This window comes from Xenia sp. Carnegie-2017, unplaced genomic scaffold, assembly GCF_021976095.1.
Source record: "Xenia sp. Carnegie-2017 unplaced genomic scaffold, XeniaSp_v1 HiC_scaffold_24, whole genome shotgun sequence".
NCBI classification, from domain to species: domain Eukaryota; kingdom Metazoa; phylum Cnidaria; class Anthozoa; order Malacalcyonacea; family Xeniidae; genus Xenia; species Xenia sp. Carnegie-2017.
In genome coordinates, this window is record NW_025813487.1 from 10075708 (window position 1) to 10102064 (window position 26357).

Consider the following 26357-nt stretch of genomic DNA (forward strand, 5'->3'; position numbering starts at 1 on the left):
GAATCGGCGAGTTTTGTCCAGCGTCTCAACAAACAAAATTTTTTTTTTATTAATTAATAAATATTTCCCAAGAGAAATTGTTTTATTAAGGTCAGCGTGGGGTCACTTGTGCAAATAGAAATGATTTTGTTTGGGTTATAGACTTCGCATTCCGCGGGATATGGCGCACTTAATTGATGGGCCTGATCGCATGTACTTTCACTTATCGTAAAATCTGGAAGATAGGTTCATATGATTTTTAGGTCAGGTGTTGATCAGCATTAAGGTTGATTTTCATTAATTCCTAGCGCATTTGCGATCCTTTTATGAACTTTCGAATTTTATGACTTTCGGATTTTATGACAATTGTTGCTGTGGTATTTAAAGCAAAATTAGATGAGACAAAATACAAGAATTTTTCCATTTACAAGGATTTCCAGGACCTGAACGACACATTGCCTTATTTTAAATATACGGAATTGAATTACCATACGCATGACTGCGTTCCCTTTTATGCCGTTCGAAAGTGCTGTTAAAGTTCATCGGTAGTTGAAATGCCCTATGTTTTGTCAACACCACTATCGGTTTTTCCGTTATACCGCATCTGTTTTGATCCCATGCTATCTTTGCGTAACCTTTTATGCCCCAGCTTTCAGACCACGAATTCTTGATTAACCAGTAAGGTATACCCCGTTGTACACCATAACCAATGACTACAACTGTATGACTGTTGTCACTGTCATCTATACATACAGATGTCAAAAGGTAAATAAGAGCAAAACTGTCATTTACTATATAAAGGGTGAGTATTGCAAAGATGAATTATTACCAGTTTAGAGGGAAGCTGTAGGGAGCGAGGGGAAGGCAGTAAGGGGGCAGGAGTAGAAAAGATATGGGTAAAGGCAGTCAGAGTAAGGGTAGATGCAGTATTGTTAGGGGTAGAGGCAGTAAGGGGGCTAGAGACAGTAAAGATGTGGGTAGAGGCAGTAAGAGTAAGTGTAGATGCAGTAAGGGTAAGGGTAAAGGCCGTAAGGGAGGAATTGCCAAAGCAAATGAAACTGCGTCGTTAAAGTATGGATGGCCAAGAACGTTGCTGTACCTTTCATTAAAAAGGCATGCATTTAATCGCACCATTTTTCTGTTTTCATGTAAATACTTTATGTTTACAAGCGTAGAGACTCCACACAAATTAATCATGGCGAACGGTTATTACTGGAATTTTGGGCGTTTGGTTTACTCAGTTTCAGTCAACACAGCCGTCAAAGTCGATTTGGTGTTATTGTCTTAGTGCTAATTAAAACGTCAAGACAAAAAATGTAGGCATGAATGATGGGAAAAAGTTCGAAACTTGAATGCGCACTGGGCTAATCACGAATGTTGTTGCATGATATCTTGTCTTCTCAAGCAAGACTTCGCCATGTTTTTGTTAATGGAGATAATCAGCAAGGCTTTTTGAAGCTTTTAAAAGTTGCGGGTGTTCCATGCAAGCTATTTGGTAACTTGCGATCGATAAACTTGTGACGAAGCAGCTTGATGTTAGTTATTTTTAATGGGGTTGTCTTTGAACTGCATACAAATTGAAGAGTTTGCTTATTGATTTAAAAATTTCCTACAGCTGTAAAAACTGACATTCAATACGTCGCCATTAGAGAAAGAAACTAAATTTGTAAGCGTCCTTCCTATAAGATACTCCCACTTCAAAGATTACGGGTGTCCGAACACAAAGAGACTTGTCACTTCTCAACTCCCTCGTTCGGATAATTTTTAAGATACTAGAGATACGTCCCAATCAGCAAACACGAAATAATTTATATGAAAACCTACCACATTGAGGATCGTCATAGATTCCCCAGCCGTAAAACTTGAACGTCATGGGATTTGCATTAACTGAAACGGCAGCAGCGCCATATTTAGCGAGGGCAATTTTCAGAGCTGTGTTGTTCCTTTTGGGCACGTACGCAAACCCATCAATGGTTACGCCACTTTTGCTTTACCATTGGAGTGACATGAACCCTCCTGAAATTGTCTACACTTTAACGATTTTGTGGGAGAAGGATGGTTGTTATCAAAAACCATATAGTCATGTGGTTAAATAAATCACCACTTAATCTGACATTTCATCCAAGCTTCTTTCTACATAAACGACAGTCGCGTGGTCACTGACACACGTGATCAAAATATTCTACATAGACAATAGTCGCATGATCTATGACGTACGTAATCTAAAATACGTGTTCTACACAAGACAACATGCTCCTAATCCAGAGGCTTTGGAAGCTTTCAAAAGTTGTGGGTGTTCCATGCTCACAATTTGATAATGCGAGAAACTTAGAATAGTAATGAAACCGTTTCATATTAGTTATTTTTCATAGTTTTTTTTCCTTTTTCGGCATATATTACAAAAGTTATCCAAAATGAATTACATACATATGATTTGCATACATCGGCAATGCTCAAATCATTTGAATTTCCAGCTTGCTGGTGCCCGTTAATTTAAAAATTCGGTGTGCTTGCAAAAACTCAACATGCAACATGTCATGTATTTTCATGCCAGAAGCTAAATTTGTGGGTGTCCTTCCTATATAGAACACCCACACTCAAAATTTTGTGGGTGCACTGGCACCCGGACACCCACGGCTTCCCAAACCCCTGTCCTGATCAATGTTCTACTAACTTGCGCCATATATCGTCCGTAATTTTGTTCAGAACGCAAGGAATGCAAATAGACCCAACTGAATGCTTTGCTATACCAGCCACCTTTACAACCCTCGTTACCAGATCCCCACGAGCAGTCCAAGATCTGTTGCGAAGCTAAAGTAGTCAGGTTTCCAGTCTGAATAGGGAATGAAAGTAGATTTTAGACCTAATAAACCGTTTTTTATAAATTATTTTTATCTTACCACAAATCAACATGCACGTGGCTTAAATACATTGTGTGTTCTTAAATGTTCTTCACCATCCAATGGTCAGCCGTTTCATAACTGAAAGCTTATGTATATTTAGCTACCTCCTCCACTGACAACCATATAAACATTGAACTATATATAAACTGGAATGCTACCTTATACCACAATATTAGGTCGGCTTATTAGCTAGTATACTTCTTTTTACGCACAGCCCAATAAAATTTAATTAAATCCAATGACGCTTCTGAAGTTAAAATTTCGCTTCATGCGAGCATAGATATGTTTTCCGAAAAACTACCCTTCCTGTTTGGTTTTGTGCGCTGGTTGGCCATACAGGTGTATATTCAGTTCAGTGGATAAAAACGCTTCAATGTACAGGGTGTCCCAAAAAAACAGAATCCGCACAAGTTGCACGCTGGTTTGTCCCTGTTCGATGGAATTTATGGAAAATAGGATTACGTTTTTGTCAATGTTATAACTCAGTCAATATAGCTTTGACTTCACAAAGATTTTAGGTAATAAATTTGAAAATCAAAGTACGCAGTACTTTGTTTTGCCTTAACTGGTACTAAACAAAGCCTACAAAATCCCAGAGTTGCAAAACTGTCAAGTTTAGTAAACTGTTGTGAATAAATAGTCAATTAATACGGGTTCCCTTTTTTTGGGAAACCCTGCGTATGTTACTTAAAGCAATTAGCATGATTCATTTAATTTTTTTGAACGGGGGTTGATTACCTTCAAAAATTGCGAAGTCTCTATAGTTTGTGCAGCAACCAAGGCATAACACGACGCACAATTTCCCTGACTTGTTACGGGACCAACGGCACCTTGGAGATTGTAGAAGTAATAAAATTTAAGACCACAGAGCATAGATTTATGGCAGCATATGTGAGAAACACATTTTGCTTGGTCATAAATTCAAGTTTTGTTTATTAAAGACATATGACATTAAAAATCGTTATAATCTCATTATTTTTGTCCTTCATTTGTCTTTGTCTTCAATTTTCTTGTGATTACATCAAACTCTCCTATATTGCAGGTTGAACACACATGAAAGACAGATATAAATTATATAAAGAATATCATTTTCATCTCATTAGATGTCCTTTATTAACCTTTGTATTCAATTTTCTTGTGATTTCATAAAATTCCCTAACATAGGAAGATTTCATCAAGTTGGGGCTGTGAACACACATGAAGGACAAATAAACTATATTCATACAAATGTTTGAATTACAAAACCAATTCAAAGAAATACACAAGCCAAGTAAACTATTCAATGTACTAACCATAATCTCGCCAATCCAAAGAGAGAGGCACTCCAGTTAAGTTCACTGCTATATCGTTCATCATTTTCTGGTTGCTATGATGATTATAATACCGATGTTCCTCTTTGGAACCATGGTAGCGAACGTACTCCACGTGATCGACATCTGCCATGTGATTCGTCGAAAGCTTAAAGTTCAAGTTCTTGCGGTTCGTGGAATGGATAAATCTGAATTGAGAGGACAAAAGGATCGCTAGGATCGCTAAGTGAATATCTATGTACATGTCAAATACACTCCGAAAATTGTCTTACTATCTTTGTTTTCCTAACAAACGGCTTTTTATAGTTCGTACATAAAATAAAGAATATTCCGAAAAACGCATCTTGTAAGCTCAAATTTAAGTAATGAACAAGACAATTTAACTGTAATATTTTATTTCAAAACCATCATCAGACAGAATGATATACTTCCAAGATAGCAGCTAGTTATAAAAATATTAAATACAGTGTAGAACTAGCCAGTGCCGGATCCAAGGTACTTCAAACTAAATTACAGCTCCTCATTCATAAATTCAAATTATATTTAGAAAAAAATATTGGTTTTTAATTTCTAAAGAATATAATTTTACCAATGGTTTGCCTCTATGGTGTTTAGAAATGTAAGTATACGCTAAAATGTGCTGCATTAATTTATTTTGAGGTACCATAAATCCGCCTCTGGAACTAGCTGCCAGCTTGTATAAGTATATCATTTGTTATATGTTTGTAAATGATGATCGTCATTTTGACTCTGAAGATGACTACCGCTAAGGTTGTCGAAACGTCAGTCAACAACATCAAAAACAGTCCTTCTCAGGACTTTATTAACCTGGACGATCATCATTTACAAACATATAACAAATGATATACTTATACAAGCTGGCAGCTAGTTCCAGAGGCGGATTTATGGTACCTCAAAATAAATTAATGCAGCACATTTTAGCGTATACTTACATTTCTAAACACCATAGAGGCAAACCATTGGTAAAATTATATTCTTTAGAAATTAAAAACCAATATTTTTTTCTAAATATAATTTGAATTTATGAATGAGGAGCTGTAATTTAGTTTGAAGTACCTTGGATCCGGCACTGGCTAGTTCTACACTGTATTTAATATTTTTATAACTAGCTGCCATCTTGGAAGTATATCATTCTGTCTGATGATGGTTTTGAAATAAAATATTACAGTTAAATTGTCTTGTTCATTACTTTGAATTTACAAGATGCGTTTTTCGGAATATTCTTTATTTTATGTACGAACTATAAAAAGCCGTTTGTTAGGAAAACAAAGATAGTAAGACAATTTTCGGTGTGTATTTGACAAATGGTTGTCATGTACATAGATATTCACTTAGCGATCCCTCCTTTAGCGATCCCAAAATTACCAATCTCCAGTACCTTCTCAGGACTTTATTAACCTGGACGATCATCATTTACAAACATATAACGATACTCCCGGGTTCAAACCATTTACTTTATATCATTTGTCTGATGATGGTTTTGAAATAAAACCAAATTTTACAGTTAAATTGTCCTGTTTATGACTTAAATTTGAGTTTACGAGATATGTTTTCGGAATATTCTTTATTTTATATCTCGAGAAATTGTCGTGTGGTCAAGGATTATAATTTGTACAATGTTATAGTAATGAAATTCCACGGCACTTTTCAAGAAATTCAAAGGAAATATTTTGAAAAATTTAAGGACGATGAAGACCTTGAATCGCACACAAAGCACAATTGAAGTAAGAAATCATTAAACACATTATCAAAATTGAAACGAAAGAACTTTTTAGAGAATCGAGAAGAAACGGTGTGTTTTCATATGACTTGCAACTGTGTTGTCGTTAGATTACTTCAAACCTCTGATATAAAACCCTTCAGCACACGAGTTACTTTTTGGGGTTATAAACGGTTAAAATACAATTTCAGCACCACTTTTGCAAAGAAAGTAGTGCAATGACATGTTTACAAAAATTCGATCAAATTAAGATCTTGCAAGCACATTTTGAAAAATTCAAGAACTTTAAAGGTCTTCAACTTTTTGATTCTAATTAAAGGACATTCATGCTTTGTACGAATCCTCAAACCCTGGCTGGTTTTTTTATTAAAAAAGGATGCATTGCCATTAAATTAAACAACTATTTCACCAGTGACCTCAAATTGTGACGAAATATGTGCTTCCTCCTGCCATTCTCATATCTTCCTTTATAAAATTTCTGATGACGACGTCTAAATATGGAGTAAAGCCGTTCTAGATGCATGTCTTTGTCCAAGTGACGGGATAGCACGAACTCTTGCATTGGATTAGTCATGAGATGGGAAATAAGCTTGTGACTCCAGTTGTGACACCATACATCTTGACGTAAAATTTTCATAGAGATCAGAGTGAAAGACGTAGTAATATATAACAAAGACTTGAAGATGAGAGGTCATGTAAGAAAGTAGTAACGAGATGATACGGAGTTCTGGACTTTAGAGAGAAGATGAAGAAAGAAAGACTAAGGTCAAATGAAGATGAAATATAAAGAAATGAAGGAGAGTTGATCAGAGTTATTATGAAATGAAGAAATGAAAAGATATAGATCGGTAAACATTACAGAGAAGATGAAAAAAGAAAGATTGAGGTAAACAGTAAAGTAAGAAAAGAGGAAGGAGAGATGCTCAGAGATTTTAAGAAATGGACTTAATGAAGAAATGAAAAGATACGTGGTGATGGACATTGAAAAAGATGAAAGAAAAATAAAATATCATGAAAATAAAAAAGAAAACAGGAAATGAAGTGAAAAGAAAGTGTAGAACGGTTAAAGAAACGAAAATTCAGTGATACAAAGTGAAAAAATAGAACAAAAATCATAACAAACCTGAAGCGAGTTCAAAAACTGAAGCATTTGATCCCCACTGCTCAAAAGAGATGTATTCCAACACATAATAATCATAATGAGTCGCCAAGAGGCTGTCGTAACCTTTCATTTCGTACTTGACTGGACGAGGTGACGAACTCCTCGTCACCCAAAATGTGTAGATGTTGTTAAGATCATATGTCTTGTACTCATGACGCCATTTTGACGTTTCTATTCCGTCCAGCACTTCAATGTCTACGAACTAAGCAAGAAAAAGTCATATATGGTTTCAAGAAGTTTTGCTATTCTGGTTGTCGATTTTTCAAAAAAGACAAGTAAGGCATTTGTTACATACAACTCAAGACCTGTTTGTGGATGAAATTTCATCAGTCAAGTTTCTTATAGTTTCGAGTCCAGCACAAATTTGTAGATAGGTGTTAGTTTTACTTATAAAATATCAACACTACAACATGTGCGCTGGTTAGTCTATAGCTGAGATTGCATTAGCATGTGCAAAAATATCCTGAGCTCAATAAAATAAATCAATCAGAGAGGATTCGAAAATCAATCATAAATGCATGTTAGAGGGAAAAGGATTCTATGTTTTGCGTTATTGTCTCAACCTTCGGTCTCGCAGTAAACCTTTTCCATTTTTTAAACGTAAAAAGTGTGGAGCGGGGGGATGGGAGATTCAGAAAATACCTAAATCTATGAGAGAAAAATTTCATCAAAACTTCGGACTTTGGTAGAACGCAACTTTGAAGTGGGAGTGTTCTAGTGGGGAGTAGATTTGTAATTGGTCATTCCTTTGTCAGGAACGCGTGTCCAAAAAACCGGAGAGCTCTGCGTTTTGGGACCAAATTCGTAGTATCTTCATTTCATAGAGAATTGCAACATTTTAGCCGAACCGACTTTCCTTGTCCTCTATCAGGTAATGTAGAGAATTTATACATTATTATACAAAAGCCAGTGGATTTCAGACCCCTTAGCAACACCATGTGCTCCTCAGCTTTTGTGGATATCAGACTATCATTTATGGAGATTTCAGTCAACACAAAATAAATAAACTAATTTATCCAAGTATTTCCGACATAGTTTAGTTGAGAGATTTTCACTGCTCGATTACCAAATCCCAAAGAAAAAACATAACTTATATGTCTTATCCACTTACAAATTACTTAGCAAAAAGGCTTCTATAGGTTTTTTCATAAAAAAATTCCAATACCTCAAACTCCTCGATATTAGGAATGATTGGTTGAGGTACTATGGGCACACTTTTCGTTCCATTCCTATACCAACAGCCTTTGAAATTTCCTCTTCGTTCGTTGTACATTGGAACAACTTTAAAAGATGTCCCAAACTCGCCGAGATCCGAACGCTGGTAGGTCTTGTCTGTACCTAAATGTACAACAGAATCATTTTATACAGTATACAACAAATTTCTGTTTGAATTACAGAACACCCGTCTTTCAGTATCGCAATACATAAGAAAACAAATTCGGAAAACAAAAACCTCGTTTTCTTGATATTCAAGATCAATACAAGCGTTGAAATGGAGTAGTTAATAATTTGTCTTTATTACAAAATTCATCAGAACTTGAAATTTGTAATTTCAAAATTGTTTTTGGATTAAAGATTTTGTGTTTGGTTTTCAAGTTGTACCGTGAACGCAGAATTTTACACAGCGAAGTAAACACTTTGCAACTTTTAGTAAGTCGCTTGGAACAACCCGAGCACCATACATGTAAAGACAGGAAAGAAAAGACAATTGCCTGCCATATCGAACAACCACAATTTTTAAAGCACACGCATCACCTGGAGTGTCGTGGAAAAGTCTGTAGAGGTGCTTGTTATTACGCTTTAATAGAACCGTTACGTTTTAATTGTAGGAAACATGCGTTGCTTAACATCTATTTGTTAAGACGCTGTTAGTTTGAATATTCTCTCAAGATCAATGATTCGAGTTCGGGAGTAAGTTTAGTCTTCAATGCATTCCAAAATTTCTGGCTACCAACATTAAAAGGACCATGTCTAAATGATAAAATATCTAGCTAATTCGTCCTGCGATTTTTTAGCGAAACAAAGTTTCAGCATTTCACACAGAAAGTCTTAGTCCTTTTGGCTGAGAAGCAAGCATACACTGAGCATGTTTTCCTAAAATAAGAATGTTGAGGCTTCTTTATAGGAGTTAGATTAATTGTTTGGTATTTTTAATTATAATTGTGACTACAAAAGTTGCAATGAAGGTAATTGCCACAACATACACAAGTATTAAAAACTTACCGTAGTAGAAATCCACTCTGCTTCGTTGCTGTTCTTTGCTGAACCATATTTCAAAGGGTTCTCTTATCCCACTGTGAGGAAGCATCAGCAGTCCAGTGCTGTGATAGTTCTGCGGAAAAGACGGCCTCGGATGTCTGTGTATGAAGCGACGAATGATCTTCAAAACTTTACCGGTATGAAATGACATAGTCAGATTTGTCACAAGGAAAACGAACGCCGACAAAACCACAACCAATAGGACATAGTGAACAGACGACATGAAAGACATATAGCCGAGTTAATATGAACGATGAAAAGTTGTCGTTATAAATACTTTACGCACAAAATATCCGTTTATAACCCGAGTAAGCAGATTTACTCGAATCGAGAATTCAGCATGGCGGGTACCCGTAGAGGGAGCGAAAGCAATCATTTCATCCAACGCCAAATTAAGCTTGTGACATGACTTATACGTGAATATACAATGTCCCTCCCAAAAACGAAGCACACAAAACTTAATTACATTTCGCTGAAATATTTAGATAGAATGGCCGTTTTTATGCCTAAGACGGATAATACGTCTGGATGACTTAAGACGAATCTTTTTATTGCGTATATTAAATCGTCAGACGGCCATAAGACGAATTAACCGTCCAGACGACTTTAGCGTTTAATTCGTCTTGACAGATGAACTAAAGTTGTTAACTCGTCTCGATCAATTGATTTTTCCGTTTAGTTTTGAGTTAAGTCGAGTTAAAGACTGTTAAGACGAGTCTTTATGCTGAACAGTTTAAAGCTTAGACGTATAAATCGTCCAGACGTATTATCCGTCTTAAGCATAAACACGGCCAATAATGTAATTCGCATTCACAACAGTTTAATGAAGATGACATGGGATTTCATAGATTTTTGTACAGTATTAATTAAAGCATAACAAGCCATGCATTGACGTTTGTTCTAAATTTATTATAACACAAAACCTTTGTAAAATGAAAGCGACATGAACTGAGTTACAACAAATATTCTAAGTTGCAGCAAACATGGACAACCGTGTGACTAAATCAAACCTGGCGGAAGAAATAGCTATTGCAGACAGAATTATCTTATCCAGATTTAATTTAATGCACAGATAATATTTGTGCGAGTTCCGTTTTATGCGTGACACTCAGTATAGAAATTCTATAATTTAAAATGCAAGACGAGCGTTTCAAGAAAAGTCCCACTGTTTATGTGATCAATAGCTATAATTCCACACTGAAATGTGGCTGTTATAACTCAATTCATGTCGCTTTGATATTACAAAGCTTTTGCGTAATAAATTAGAGATAATATCAGTGCATGATTGTACTTTCAACTTGGTTTGCTTGAACTAAGACCGTAAATACCTTTAAACATCCTAGAGGCACAGACCTGTAAAGTTCGTTCTGAATGCTAATTACATTGTTCTGTAAAATAATTTAAGCGAATACGTCATTAATTCATGTGGGTTCCGTTTTTCTTCTGGGACACCCTGTATTAGCAAGTCATTTTACAACTTCCTCAAACACAATCCATATATTGGATATACATCTAATTTGAGATGTCTAGCATATAATTTAACTATCACAACTACATTATCAAGATACTGCGCTAATCGCCAAATGCAATCAATATATCAAAAATGCACATTATAAAGAAAGCAAAGAAATAAATTATTCTCGGTTTGAAGAATCCTTCGTTGTCATAAATATATATACTGTGTAGGTATCTATCCTTTTCCCAAGTCCACACAAACGGCGAAATTTGACGAAGGCAACTCAAACTAAGCATTTGATGCAATCATTTGAATATCGATGTTGAAGTTCAGAAAATTATCACAATATTCTTGGACAACCTTTTTCGCCTTCACTTTGACGAACGAAATCGTTGGCAGTAACTTTTCAAGAGCTGACTTTGCCCCGAATGTAATAAAATAGAGACATTGCGGAGGAAGAAAGCCGTTAAACCCAGAGGCAGCAGACAAGGTGTAGGCTCCCATCTCTTTAAAGTAAAGCCAATCACCCACGTCACATTCTGGCAACATCACGCTCTTGGCAACGCAATCCATTGAGTCGCAACTAGGACCCCAAATGCTTGACGGGTACTTTTCTACGTTGTCATGGTGATGACGTAAGAGTATCGGTTCAACGGTAGCATGATCGAATATGAGACAGTTAAAAGAGCCATAAACACCTTCGTTGATGTAATACATGTATCCCTGAGAATACGAAGGAACAGTAAACGGTATCAATAGGCGAAATTGATTAAATTTTTTAAAGTGTGACCCAGAGCTGGTTGACCGCAGAACGTTGGGAAATGAAATACTATGGGTGACAAATATACGTTCGCAGCTCGTAAAATTTGGAGAAATGTGTAAAAATGTGAAGAATAAATGAAATAAAAATGCGCGTAATGAATAAAAACTTTCACTTTCAAAGTTTATGTGCAGACTAAGCTATAACAGCTAATTATCACTTATTGACTGAGACCGAGCGAAACACACGGTTACCCTAGATTTCAGTCAAAAAGTATTTATTTACAAATGAATTTTTAAAATGAATACTGACAACAGCGTATACAAACGAAATATCTATTTTCCCAGAAGAATATTTAAACGAATAAGACCAAAAAAGCTTTGTAAAAATTCCCGCGCTTTTTCGGTCAAACAAGATGCTGCTGACCAAAGAACTGTGAAAATTGGTATATGATAAAACAGCCTATCTATCATGAAGCAATCTATTGATATCTTTGAACGGCTGTGTAATTTTCATAAGGGGTGGGAGGGGGGAGGGTTTATCTTCTTGTCCACACATTGTACACTGTACATCACCAATGATGCAGTCCAACCACTGAGTCCAACCCTTCAGTCCTTGGACCAAGTAAAAAATAATATTTCTTGCTCTATACACATACCCCGAAAAGCACAGTAGCGGTCATTCTTAGGCACACAGATATATATTAATAATTGATTTCTTACCTTTGAAGACTTTGTCTGAGAAAGATTCCCTGAAAAAAATGCAGAATAAACTTTTATGAGATTTTCAGTATTTCAGTCAGCGATTTACAAATACGTAGGAAAATTTGTGATTTGGAAAGTCAGGATTCTGTTGTCGAACAAGTGTTCCAATGAAACAAACAAAGGCTAGCTGACATTAATAAGACAGAGATATTTTACAGACAAGGAAAAGACAAGCGTTTCATTTAAACTAACAAATGTTAATCCACATTAATAAAACAGAGATATGCTACAGAAACAAAATAACAAGCGCTCTAATTTTTAAAATTAAAAAGTGCTAATTGACATTAATTAGAGTTAAAGACAAAGAAAAATACTCAGTAATACCGTAGCAAATAAAATATAGTGTAACTAAATATTTACGTCCAAATGATCGTAATAAAGTAAATGGTTTGAACTCGGGAGTCTCGTTACATGTTTGTAAATGTAGATCGTCCAGGTTGGTATAGTCCTGAGAAGGACTGTTTTTGTTGTTGTTGACTGACGTTTGGACAACCTAAGCGGTAGTCATCTTTTGACTCTGAAGATGACTACCGTTAAGGTTGTCCAAACGTCAGTCAACAACAACAAAAACAGTAATTCTCAAGACTATACCAACCTGGACGATCTACATTTACAAACATGTAACGAGACTCCCGAGTTCAAACCATTTACTTTATTACTAATAACAGTGTTATAAGCTTTTTATTTTTTTTTAATGAATGAATGCGCGCTTAGTAATTTATTTCAATTTCAATGTTTCAATGAAAACGCGCATGGTAGTAACTCAATTGCAAATGGTGGTCGTATAAAATATTTAATTGCCTTTGAAATGAGAAGTTATAATTTTACTAAGTCTTACTGTACAATTTCATAGCCTCTAATACTGTTATATTAATCTCCAGTATGTACACCACTTCTCTTGAATTTTTCTTGTGGGGGTGCCAGACAACCAGGATTTGGCAAGGTTTTAGTTTGCTAGTATTAATGTGCGGAATGCATACTGTAGGGATGTGCTAATTCCGGTTTTTCAGCTCCGACCTCTTGTCAATTCTGAACTCCGGTTTCAAACTCCGGCTTCGGCAATTTTATGACTCGAATATTTAGTTGTGGCTGGTTAATTTTGCAAGTCATTGTTTAACAGTTTAAAGGTATTTATTAGTAAATTTTTATATGTAAAATTAAATTTCCGCACTCCGACTTTCAATCATAAATCAGCATGTGTGAAGGTAATCTAGCGTCATGTTGTGTCAAGCATAACATGTTTTATTTTCAGGCAAGTTTTTCAATTTTAGCCGATACTTCTTTTTGTTAATACAAAAATACTTTGACTGATTCTTTTACTGAAGTCTGACAGTATTTTGCAGCAGAAACAACTGCTGGAATACACACAGCGGGTAAAAGCTTATACTGCTACATCTCTGATTCAAATGCATACGTAGCCCCGCCCCAATACAACAACTTGCTCACCTTTATTCAAAAAGGTAAACTTCGCGCTAGTCTCTCGTCTTGACGTCACATTCGTGACTAAAGTGAAAGCTGTGCTTACGTAAAAGCGACCTGGTTCGGCGATTATTTTCACATTCTCTGATGGAAAGCATTCTTCCAAGGTTTTATTCAAAACCAAACACACCTACACAATCAAAAAATCATTACGCAAAGAAAGAAGACGGAAGATAAGCTTGTGAATGACTCAGTACTCCAAGGTACCATTGTATATGAAGTTGAAAACCATACCGCTTGCCAAGTAGTGCATCATGGTAATAACAAGTCTACAAGTCTGGTTTAAATTACTAAGACTTACTTCTTCAAAACAAATATCTTTACTGGCGGAGCCGGGAAATCCACCTCCTACGTCCAGGAGTGTGAAATAATATCCAATCTTCTCCTATAACAAATATCCATCAATTTTATAACTCGAGTCTCATGTATTGTTTGTTATCAAAACTCTCGGAAATCAAAATTCACTATTTCCCTCGGGAGCATACATTACGTAAGTGTAAATTATTTTATTTATTTTTTACGCAACTGGTAGTCCTACTGGACAGGAAGAGCAGGACCGCTAACTATGCCACTGTATACCGTACGTACACTCCATATAAACTTCATATAAAAAAGTTGAACATCACTGTTACCCAATGCCAAACAGGAACATGACGAGTATAAATATATGCAAACTTTTCTCCAAAAAGATGACAAGTTATACACACAAAATTATGTACTCACGGCCCAATCAAAAACCATTCTTGCAGATTCAATGGCAGTTTTAAAAGCCGTGGCATCAAAACATCCACTACCAACATGGAAACTTGAAGAAAAAAAATACACACAAATGATGCAAACTAGCAAAAGCAATAGGAACGCAAAGTAAATATTGATAGTAAATTTATACCAAAGCAAGATCATACGTCTCATGTGAACAGTCCTTAAAGATTGTTTGAACATCGATAATTACAAAGACAGAACCTTCGTTTTTAACAAAAGATTTGACTAGCAAACAACACTACGATTTAAAATCCCACGAAACACAACGGAGTTTTTATTGGGATAAAGACAAATCATCATACCTTACACCAACGACATTCAAGTCAAGTTGGTAAGCAACTTCAAGCAAATGTTGACATTGCTCAAGCGGAGCACCATATTTCAGGCCAAGCTAATAATAAAAGCAACAAAGAAATCTGAAATTAGCTCTTCGTAAACAAAACTCGTTTCACTTATGACGTCATAACTTGTTAACATGGCCACTTGAAAGTTCGCACATTAGGTCCGTATTCAGGGGTAAAATTAACTAACTTTTACTAAAAAGAAAATGCTTATTTATATATCAAATTGATTCTAAAACTGTGGATTTTTAGTTAAAGAGAAAAAAAGGAGGGTCAAAATTAATTGCATTAACACTTTAAATAAACAAATAAAAAATAAAGGTACGTAATTCAAGAAAACACTGCAAAAGCGACTCAAACCTGACAAAGAGACTTTGAGTCATCGGTCAATAGTCGTAGTAGTAATCTAAATACCAGAAAAAAAGACATTTCATCACAAGAATTACTACAATCTGAATTAAAAAAAACCCACACAAACAAACAACTTGAAGAACGCTTGAGATTTTGATTTTCATACAGTATTTCATAAGCTAATGAAGTCATGTTAGTAAACTATCATACTCAATATAAATATTAGAGCTCAACAAATAATTTTGAACAAAGTCATAAACAATTTGGTTTTATGAAATTTATTAAAATAGTGACGCTATGTCTTGACTCAAGACATCTTCAGACTAATAAGGAAGTTAACAAGAATTATAGATATAGAGAAAGTTATTTACATAGTTTGAGGTATCAGATTAGTGTGAATGTGTAAGTGTGATGTGATTTATTGTTAGGGCGAGGTGTTGAGACTAGAAAAGTTTAAGAGGGATGGAGCTGCCTTGGGTGTTAAGTGAAGGTTTTAGTTTGGAGATGAGGAGGCTTTCGTGGATCATGAAATCGAACGTGTCGGAGCAGAATGAGATGATTTTAAAATCGTCTGGCGAAGCAGGGTGGTTGGAGGAGTTACTATGAGAAACAATACTTGACATTAATGGGGAAGTATAGCGTTTTCCAGTCAAGGGAGAGATCCCCAAGTGTTCCGAGATTCTGCTGTGTAAGTGGCGTGTGGTTTCACCCACATACGATGCGGAACAGCATCGACACGTGTATAAATAAACAACGCTAGATCTCAGAGACTTGGGAATTTTACCCTTAACGGGAAAAAATGAAGAGATTCGTGTGGGGGTACGAAAGACGAATCTGACATTGAGATGAGGGAAAGCAGCGTTGTAGAGACGATTGATTTGTGTGCGAATTTGTAACGAGTGACAGCCGGGGAATGGGTGACAGAAATACACTATTTTCTTTGGGACACTAAGGACAAGTGGTTCCTGTTCGAATTTTGTGTCAAGGAAACGATGGACAATGTGGTCGAACATATTAGTTGGATAGCAATTGAGTTTGAATAGTTTTCTGGTGGTTTCAATTCGGGCATGAAAAGTCTCATAACTAGAGCACACATTCGACCTCATGATCCACGAAACTCCTCATCTCCAAAACTAAAACCTTCACTTAACACCCAAGGCAGCTCCATCCTTCTTAAGCTTTTCTAGTCTCAACACCTCAACCTAACTATACATCACATCACACTAACACATCCACATTAATCTGATACCTCTAACTATGTTAATAACTCAATATATATCTATAATTCTTGTTAACTTCCTTATTAATCTGAAGATGTCTTGAGTCAAGACGAAACGTCACTATTTTAATAAATTTCATAAAACAGAATTGTTTATGACTATGCTCAAAATTATTTTTTGGGCTCTAATATTTATATGGAGAATCCGTTTCCCGCCTGGCATTTCATTGGAAACAATCATACTCTCTAGCACAAAAAATCAGAAAATAGTACAGCTATGAAACACGTTACTTCGCTTCCTTATCTTATTATGTTATTTTTTTGTTAAGTTATCAGGTAATTTCTATTCTTTGTTGCTGGAAACAAGAAACTCTCACGTCATTAACACTATATCGACTGCAATTTAGTATTCCTAGTATAGGTTATTTTAAAATTTGAGATGCCTTCATTAAAGTGATCTGATATTTAAACTGAGTCCTTATATACTCGAGTCTTGTGTTTTTGTCAGGGGTGATCTGATGTTGAAACTGAGTGCAAATATTCTCCAGTCTAGTAGGTACGTAATGTCTTTAACTGGTAAATATAATTTAGACCCAATACCAACCTGGAGTTTGGAGCAAGGTCCTTGATCTTCCTTAACTCCCTTTCATTATCAAAAGTCATAAGATCAATATCATGATCAACAGCATATTTCAAATGCGTCATTTGCTTGCATGGATTTGCAAAGATGATTTGATGAGGTTTGACATCTAATGCAAGCATCGTCTGCATCTCAACCTGAAAAATTATTATAATCAATGCATGTAATTTTTATATAGTATGGAAATGAATTAACTGAAGTTTGCTCATGTGAATTGCAATTGGTAGGATTATACTTTTTTCCTCCAACATTGCTATAAATGGTCGACTACGTAGTTCCAGACTTCAAATGCACAACAGCAGTGTAATAATGATATAAATGCCCATATCAAGGTCTGAAAAATAACTTCTTTGGATATTTATATCACATTCGATAGGACAAAATGAATTCGTATCATTAATCTTTTTCTAATGATTTCTTCATTCTTAGAAGTGATTTCGCACCGTATGCGACATAAAATAGCTACACGAATTGAAGACAAAGCTTTCATTATAATGAATACAGCTGTTAATAGCAAATTTAAAAAACAGAACTAAAAATTTCAGTTAAGATGCCGGATATGTGTATAGTTTGACGATATAGTTTGTGCGAATAATCAAAGAAAATGTTGAAAAACCTAGAACTGCGTTTTATCCTTTTTACGTCACTTCCGTCGTGTTGTCACCTACCGCCAAGCACAAAAAGACCATGTAGAATTTTTTACCATTAAAATATATAGCAAATGTTCTTAAAATCGATTTAACTATCTAAGGATGTTATTTTCCTCACCTGATGTATGCACGTAAACGCTGACTCACGTTAAACAAGTATTACGACTGTCTTTCAAAAGACCTTTAGCGCAATAACCATGTCCAGCCGACAATTTAAAAAAATATAGTAAAAAACAAATTCCGAAGTAACAAGACACCTTGAGATTAGAAAATATGAATAAGAACAAGACGAGAAGTGAACTGTGAATTTTCGACTTTATTTTAAAGTGATCCTCAGACAGTCATCTTCTTCCACAGTCTCTTTCTGTCTGAGGATGACTTTAAAACACAGTCGAAAATTTACAGTTCACTTCTCGTCTTGTTCTGATTAATATTTTGTTATCACAAGATGACTTGTTTCTGCGCAATTGTTTATCAAAGTATTGAATCAATCATAGTGATTTATAATGAAACGCAACTAATCACCCAAATGATTTTGAAAATCATTAAAGAACATTACTTCACGTAGGAGGTGTGACAAAGCATTTCCGCGAAAGTCAAAAATTAACGACGTCATGAAACTATACTCTCCATAAATAATTTACAATATTTTCAATTAAATTCTGCAGTTGCATCACATTATCGACGCTAACCGGGTACTTTCTTTCTTTTCTAAATTTTTCCCATTGGACAATGTAGCGATGGGTTTGCTAATGGTTTAGTCAACCATGTTCCTAATAACACACCAATGATCCTTACCTTACTAGCACAATCAAATCCCATCCCTAGGTTGACCATCATCTCAAGTACAAGTGGATCCGTATTACACTTGATTGCTGAAACAATATTGCTCAACATAAGAAAAAAACAACTTTATTTTCGGTTCATATCAACTACGTTGGGTAAAAGCAGTTTTTCCGAAGAATAGAAAATCTGCTTTTTAAATGCAATTCCACGTAATGAAGAGAGCACCCACACAAAAATTTGACACTTACCATAAAACGGCTCAATTCGCGGCAACAATTTCTTCCACTGTGAAAGAGACAGTAAATAGAAACATATATTTTAATAACCATTGTACATCGAAGTCTTGCATCATTGCAATCATTGCATGATTGTAGGATGGTACATTGTCAGTCATGGTCATTACATGATTGTAAGATGGTAGACAGGCATGGTCATTGCATGATTGTAGGATGGTAGAAAGTCAGTCATGGTCATTGCATGATTGTAAGATGGTAGACTGTCAGTCATGGTCATTGAATGATTGTAGGATGGTAGACAGTCAGTCATGGTCATTGCATGATTGTAGGATGGTACACAGTTAGTCATGGTCATTGCATGATGGTAGGATGGTACACAGTCAGTCATGGTCATTGCATGATGGTAGGATGGTAGATTGTCAGTCATGGTGATTGCATGATGGTAGGATGGTACACAGTTAGTCATGGTCATTGCATGATGATAGGATGGTGCACAGTTAGTCATGGTCATTGCATGATGGTAGGATGGTACACAGTTAGTCATGGTCATTGCAAGAATGTACTATGGTAAACAGTTAGTCATGGTCATTGAATGATTGTAGGATGGTAGATTGTCAGTCATGGTGATTACGTACATGATTGTAAGATGGTAGACAGTCCGTCATCGTCATTACATGATTATATGGAGGTCGACTATCAGTCAAGGTCATGACATGATTTTATTGTCATGATGGGCAGCTGTGATGTGGTGCTCAATTGGAAGTAATAGAGAGTTAACAAGTTTGAGGTTAAATTGACCTTTTGTTCTTGCAATATATATATTCCTTGACACTGCATTTACAGTTGCTATCTTTACCTTGTAATGTTTCAGTAAAATGTCACCAATATCTACACAGTAAAATGCATCGTCCTAGAGCACAAAGGCAACAAATGACCTTAGTTGTGTTGATTTAAGAGGAGAAACATTCAAATTTGTGGGGATAGCTTGAATATCAGTGATTGGGGGGGTGGGGTGGACTGCAGCAGTGGTGAGGGGGGGGAGGTGACGGAAAATGAATAGAATGATAATCTGAAATATTGCTGGAACAATGAGGCTCAAATGCTTAAATAAGTCATATCTAAATGAATAAATATTAATAAATCTTAACAAATGGTAAATTATCAGCTTTTGCCTGAACTGTTCAATCATGAAAAATATGCAAACTAAATATAAGCTAGACTGCAACAAATACAACATAATAAGTCCATGTTAGGTAAAACGCAAAATTAATTCAAACCCCAACATCAAAGCTTCTTACTGCTGAAGAAGTTTTTTGAAAATTATTTTTTGCAAAAACACTTGTCTTGATGAGTTTCATTTGCTTTCTTAGCTTAAAAGATTTAAGTAAATTAAGGTTGGGATTTGGATTAGTGATCAATTATGCCATTTACATAAGTGGGTTAATTGATTCACTACATGTGAATTAATTATCAATACAGCCTTGAAGTTTCCAGAGCTTTCCAAATGCACATTATATCTGGAGGAAAGTGCTACGGGCTCAGTTCAAAGTTTGAAATGTAGTAGAAACTTTACTTTAAAAACATGCTATCGTGAATCACCATGAAAAGGAAGGCAAATACCAACAATTTGTCAATAAGGTTATATTTCACTAAAGTTGGTTAAAATGTTTTATTTGAGAAATATAGGGGGGCAACCACCCCCCTTTGTGTCTGCCACTGTCGCAGATAAATGCAATGCCCCCCTAGACTGTCAAATGGCAAGACTTAGTACCCTGGAGTTGTTAAGCAGAAACAAAAAATGTAGCATAATTAAGGCATTTTAATACATTTCACCTCCGAGGTTTATAATTAACAGATTGCCAAAACTGATTTCTTGGCAAACAAACATATTCCTTGAGCAGTATAGGGGTGTGTGTGGTCAAAATACAGAAATAGCACTAGTTAAGTTCATGTATTATGGCAAATAGAAAGTAAACACTGTAAATTACATGAAGGAGTTCTGGTAAGCAGACAAAAGATTAAGACAAAAACAATAAAAGACAAGCTGGTCTTATGGCACAATGACTCTGACTAAATAATCCGCAACGTTTTCTACAAAGAAAACTTGGTGAGGGCAAGTTTGTCTTCATCGTCATTCAATAATAGTTGCCAAACAATTGTGTGCTAAACTGTCAACATCAAAAATGTTGGATGACAGAGGGAAGGGTGGGAGAGTACATAACACAATCAAGGTCAAAGAAGATGCTAGAGGGAAGTGCAAATTTCCATAAGTCAATTGAATTACATTTTCTGATACAGAGTACAAACTTAGAAATATTTACCTCATTTTCATTCATTTCCATCATTGTGGTGATGATTTCCTGGGTGGTAACACCATCTTCAAAGAGGGAGACTTCTGGGTTTGGTGTAACAATCTTCATTTTCAAGACGGTCAGTTAAAAAAACTAATGAAAATGAAAGGAAAATGTATCATCAAATGCGTGAAAAAATCCAAGAACGGTAGCTGTGAGAAATTCAAATTTTAGGATTAGAACATTATAATTGCTCGAGGTGACACAATGTATGTTTTGAAAATCAAGTTTGTTATCTTTATCTTATTCTTTTTTACAATGAACAGAATGTTGGAAGATCTAATGTTGAAACTTGAATCCTTGTAAATGTACTCAAGTCTAGTGTCTTCCTTGGGAAGGATCCAATATTATAACTTTAGTCTTTATACACTCAAATCTAGTGTCTTCATCAGAAGTGATCTGATGTTAAAACGTGAGTCCTCATGTACTTCAGTGGAGTGTCTCTACCAGGGGTGATCTGATGTTGAATCTTCAGTCCTTGTATACTCCAGTCAAGTGATCTGAAGTGATCTAAAGATTAGAAGTGATCTGATGTAAAAATTTTAGTCCTTATATACTGCAGTCTAGTGTCTTTCTTCATCAAATGTGATCTGATATCGAAAATTTGAGTTTCATATTGGAGTGGCAGGCGTATTGGGAATTGAAGCATCAGGTCCCAACTATACACGTGCCATATACAACAAGCATTTCAAACCGATTTGATATTACATTCACACATCATGGCATATTTAAACCACTGTTATCAATACAACGACGCTGAAATGTACGAGATAGAACTCATTCATTAAAATTAATAAGTCGATGACAACGCATACCTTGAAATTTTTCCCTTAGCAAATGCTAGCTCGGGTCGAGATCCCGGCCAAAGTAGAAGTCCAGTTTCAGTTTATAGAGCCAGAAGCCACTGATTTTGTTGTCTGTGGTATAAAATATTGCCGTACACCCTCCCTATGAACGAAAATACGAATTCAAAAATTGTTGACTTATCTGCAGACATGCAAGTAGGTTTGTGGTTGATGTTCGCAAAATGAAAACTTTCGAACGATAAATCAACAGTTAAACACTCTACAAAATACATACCCTAACACCAGGGTCACCGAACGAACCACCGATTTTCTTCTCGGACGAAATTGTTGCTGTTGTAAAGGCAAAACCACATAGAAATATAAAAGAATTGAAGAAACGAACAACACGAAAGAAATGAGATGCTCGCAGATGATCCGAGGCATGCGCCATGTGGTGGGATTTCACAAAACTAAATCACGTGGTTCCTAATGATATCCATATATGACAATGATGACGTATTTTATGCAAATTAACGATGCATCCACTGACTGATTTTGCGAGGATATAGGACTCTTTAGACTACAATCTTCACAACTAACATCTTTACATTTTATGTACGATATATTTGTACTATTTTACTGTTTGTTTTCCTTTGCGTACGAAATACGCGAAAGTTTTGCAGATCATATTTTCGTTTAAAATGTAGATCTGCGCTCAAAAATAGTTCTAAAATAAAGCCTGGATGCTCGAAAATAGTACTGTAAACTAATTCCTTACACAATGAAAAAATATTCTTACAAGTAGAGTTCACTGTAGAGTTGACTGTTGTAGAGTTCACTGTTGTAGAGTTGACTGTTGTAGAGTTGACTGTTGTAGAGTTGACTGTTGTAGAGTTGACTGTTGTAGAGTTGACTGTTGTAGAGTTCACTGTTGTAGAGTTCACTGTTGTAGAGTTCACTGTTGTTGTCACAACAATGTTTTCGCGCCAAAATGTCGTAGTCGTACTCGTAGTTCTTGCTAAAGCTCCCTAACGTTGTGTTAGGTTGCAGATAGTTAGGCCAAACATACTCCTTATAATTCCCCATGATTCCTACCTTACTAGTACAGTCACATAAGAAAAACATTGACTATGTTTTCCAAGCAACTAGATTAGATAGGTAAATGCAATTCTACAGAAAATACAATATAGATACATTTGAAGACAAAGTGAAGAGAACATCCATACAACAATTTGACATTAACCATAAAACAGCTCAATTCGAGGCAAAAATATTTTCCACCGTGAAAAAGACAGTAATGAGATACATAATATCATTTGATTAATTTAATAACCATATTATGTCCTGATGATGCATTAATTGCACTCAAACGTTCGAACTTATTTCACAAAAAAACCTTTAAAACAAAACTCTTGCATTTGAAATAATTGGCAATTTGATAGCTAAAATAAACCAAAACGTATGATTAAAAGCATGATCTGTTCAAACATGGTTAAACAGTGGCTTAATGCACTAGTTTAGATTGACCCTTCGCTGGTATGTGGTTGTTTATAGGAGCATGTTGCCATTTGCTGGGTTAAATTTTCGTGAGCAAAAGCTAACTCGGAAGTATATAAATCAGTCGAAGTAAATCAACCAGATTAAATACAGGTAACTAAGTTTACGTACAACAACCACAAACCAGTTTGGTTCGTGGTTGAAGTACATAAAATGACCATGTTCTTTTTTTTGTATAAATTTTCCAAATATTAGTGGAGAAAGGGGTAGCAGCTGTGTATTCTGTAAAAGAATCATAACAAACAAACCAGAATGAACAAAAATTCTTTCCACATGATTGATTGACTGAAGTTGCAGCCTGCAAACAGAAATCAGGACATCAATTTCATTACGACATTGAAAGTACTAATTAAAGCTCTATAACTTACGAGACAATAGAGAGCTTTAGCAAGAGTACGACTACGACAACGAGTACGAAGTTTGACTGTCTAAGACAGGGGTCTCCAAACTACGGCCCGCGGGCCAGATGCGGCCCGTTGGGCCCCCCAATCCGGCCCGCAGAGGTACTTAAGAAAAAATAATATTATTATTAAACAAAATAAACTTTGTGCAGAAAGTTCACGTTATGTCGCAAGCCAACTAGCAAGAGTGGCTTACGTCAATTTTTCTCCCAACTTCTTACTTCCGTTTCAAGCACATTGTGAAATTTAAAAAGCTGAAGGATAACGTGGAAATTTTTATATTCTTCGGCCCTCAACATGCTGGATGAAAGTTCATGTGGCCCTTTGGCTGTAAAGTTTGGAGACCGCTGGTCTAAGAGAATGGCACGAGGAAGTTTGTTATCGTTGTCGCTTCGTCAAAATTTAGTTTTAGTTATAAACAACAGAACGAGACTTTTTATTGTCAAAAACATCGACGTTTGCGAAGAAGCTACGGCTCCATTTGTCAATAATGATATCAAGTAATCGGTAATATTGATTTTGCGAGAACATAGTACTCTTTAGAGTGAAAAATCTTCACTATTTTAAGTTTTATGTACGATATATTTGTACTATTTTATTGTTTGTTTACCGTTCACTTTGCGTACGAAATACATGAAAGTTATCAAGGTCATATTTCCTTTTAAATGTACATATGCGCTCAAAAAAGGTTCTAAAGTAAAGCTTAGATGCTCAAAAATAGTACTGTAAACTAATTTCTTACACAATGAAAAAATATACCTACTTTCTTTGCTTAAAAAGACATCGTAGTCGCGACTACGATCTTTTTACAAAACATCGTACTCAGATTGATGACGGCTACGTGTTGTTGTTGTCAAAACTATGTTTTCGCGCCAAAATGACGTAATTCGTACTCGTAGTCGTACTCGTAGTCTTTGTTAAAAGCTCTCTATTCATTCACTCAGGACAACACTGACTTCGGGACGACCATTTTACACAGTAAGTAGTGACATCATAACATCAATTATTGATGCTGTAAGTCCACCTTGCAGCCCCCAGCATTTTGATGTATTTCTTTTACGATTAAATCAGCGACAACTTTACCTGGATCAGCTACAACTATGTTATTCGGAGACAAAACATTAAATGTAATTAAAGGTGGCTTATACAAAGACATATAGAGTTTCATCTTTCAACATTGGACACTCCAGATTGTTGAAGACATTAGACTGGAGTATATATGGACTCAAGTTTCATCATCAGATCACTCCTGATGAAGTACTTAGACTGGAGTATATAGGGCCTTAAGTATCAACATCAGATCCCTCACTAAACTTCAAGATAGCACACATTTGGGTGATGGCCAAGGAAACCAAGGCATTAGAAAAGTAGTATATAACGATATAAATTAAACATCCATTACTGTTGAAGACACTAGACTGCAGTGTATAAGAGATCAAGTTTCAAAAATATATCACTGTTGATGAAGACACTCGACTGAAGAATATAAAAACTTAAGTTTCAATATCAAGTTTTCCTAATAAAGACACTACACTGGAGTATACAAGACCTCAAGTTTCAACATCGGATCACTCCTGATGCAGACACTAGATTGGAGTAAATAAGAACTCAAGTTTCAACATCAGATCACTCCTGAAGAAGACACTAGAATGGAGTACATAAGAACTCAAGTTTCAACATCAGATCACTCCTCATGAAGACAATAGACTGGAGTAAATAAGAACTCAAGTTTCAATATCAGATCACTCCTGATGAAGACACTAGACTGGAGTATATAAGAGCCCAAGTTTAACATCAGATCACCACTGATTAAGACACTAAATTGGAGTATGTAAGAACCCAAGTTTCAACATCAGATTTACTCCAGATGAAGATACTAGACTGGAGTATATAAGGACTCAAATTTCAACATCAAATCTTTCCTAATAAAGATACTACATTGGAGTATATAAGAACTCAAGTTTCAACATCAGATCATTCCTGATGAAGATATCACACTGGAGTATACAAGGACTTAGGTTTCAACATCAGATCAATACTGATTAAAACACTACACAAGAGTGTACAGTTATGTATAATTTAACTGCAAAAAATACACAGTAATTTAATATCAACGTATAAAATACACTGAAAGCAACAAAATAAATCAATCTTTCGCACAATATGTACGAAGTGCTGGTTCACTCTTCTCTAAACTTCACTCGAACGATGGGACTGTATTTTGACAATTATATTTAACACTTCGAAAGGATATTTACAGTGGTTGTGCACGATTTTTACGTTACGGAGTTCCAAACGTTGGTTCTTTGCGATACGGAATATTTGAATTGATATCGTTAAGATTACGGACAACCGTCACTCCTTAAACTGAGTTTTCGAACTTTATTGCCTTCTGCAATACGACTGCTAATTTATCAAATTTTAATGACCAGTTCATACACCAATAACAGAAAGCTTTAGCAAAG

General features: G+C 35.6%; 2 protein-coding genes across 3 annotated transcripts; both read right to left on the reverse strand.

Moving 5' to 3' along the window:
- Nucleotides 1-298: 298 nt before the first annotated feature.
- Nucleotides 299-9713, reverse strand: LOC124450801 (cathepsin K-like). Its single transcript, XM_047001451.1, is given in 10 exon segments — nucleotides 299-722; nucleotides 1804-1954; nucleotides 1957-1995; nucleotides 2654-2812; nucleotides 3621-3712; nucleotides 4175-4380; nucleotides 6350-6551; nucleotides 7057-7297; nucleotides 8261-8433; nucleotides 9319-9713. Coding segments are annotated over 10 exon segments (1809 nt in total). The 5' UTR covers nucleotides 9587-9713; the 3' UTR covers nucleotides 299-444.
- Nucleotides 9714-10850: 1137 nt separating this feature from the next.
- Nucleotides 10851-22385, reverse strand: LOC124451138 (ornithine decarboxylase-like). 2 transcript variants are annotated; one of them, XM_047001768.1, is made up of 15 exons: nucleotides 22230-22385; nucleotides 21965-22097; nucleotides 21597-21659; nucleotides 21120-21242; nucleotides 19655-19708; nucleotides 18811-18847; nucleotides 18575-18651; nucleotides 17091-17263; nucleotides 15277-15322; nucleotides 14878-14966; nucleotides 14537-14618; nucleotides 14115-14198; nucleotides 13781-13943; nucleotides 12293-12321; nucleotides 10851-11533 (listed from the first exon to the last, which is right to left on the reverse strand). In XM_047001768.1, exons 4-15 carry the CDS (start codon nucleotides 21216-21218, stop codon nucleotides 11099-11101), a joined length of 1368 nt encoding a protein of 455 aa, XP_046857724.1. In that variant the 5' UTR covers nucleotides 21219-21242; nucleotides 21597-21659; nucleotides 21965-22097; nucleotides 22230-22385; the 3' UTR covers nucleotides 10851-11098. The 2 variants fall into 2 exon arrangements, with proteins under 2 accessions (XP_046857724.1, XP_046857723.1); XM_047001767.1 differs by lacking the exon at nucleotides 21597-21659.
- Nucleotides 22386-26357: the final 3972 nt, after the last annotated feature.

Bases quoted from the DNA above. Each gene is read 5' to 3' on its own strand.
- LOC124451138 (XM_047001767.1), bottom strand. From the start codon at position 21,218: ATGAAGATTGTTACACCAAACCCAGAAGTCTCCCTCTTTGAAGATGGT. The intron at 14,199-14,536 runs GTGAGTACATAA...TATTTGTTATAG, and splicing joins GAATGGTTTTTGATTGGGCC to GAGAAGATTGGATATTATTT. The intron at 11,534-12,292 runs GTAAGAAATCAA...TCGTATTCTCAG, and splicing joins CTCAGACAAAGTCTTCAAAG to GGATACATGTATTACATCAA.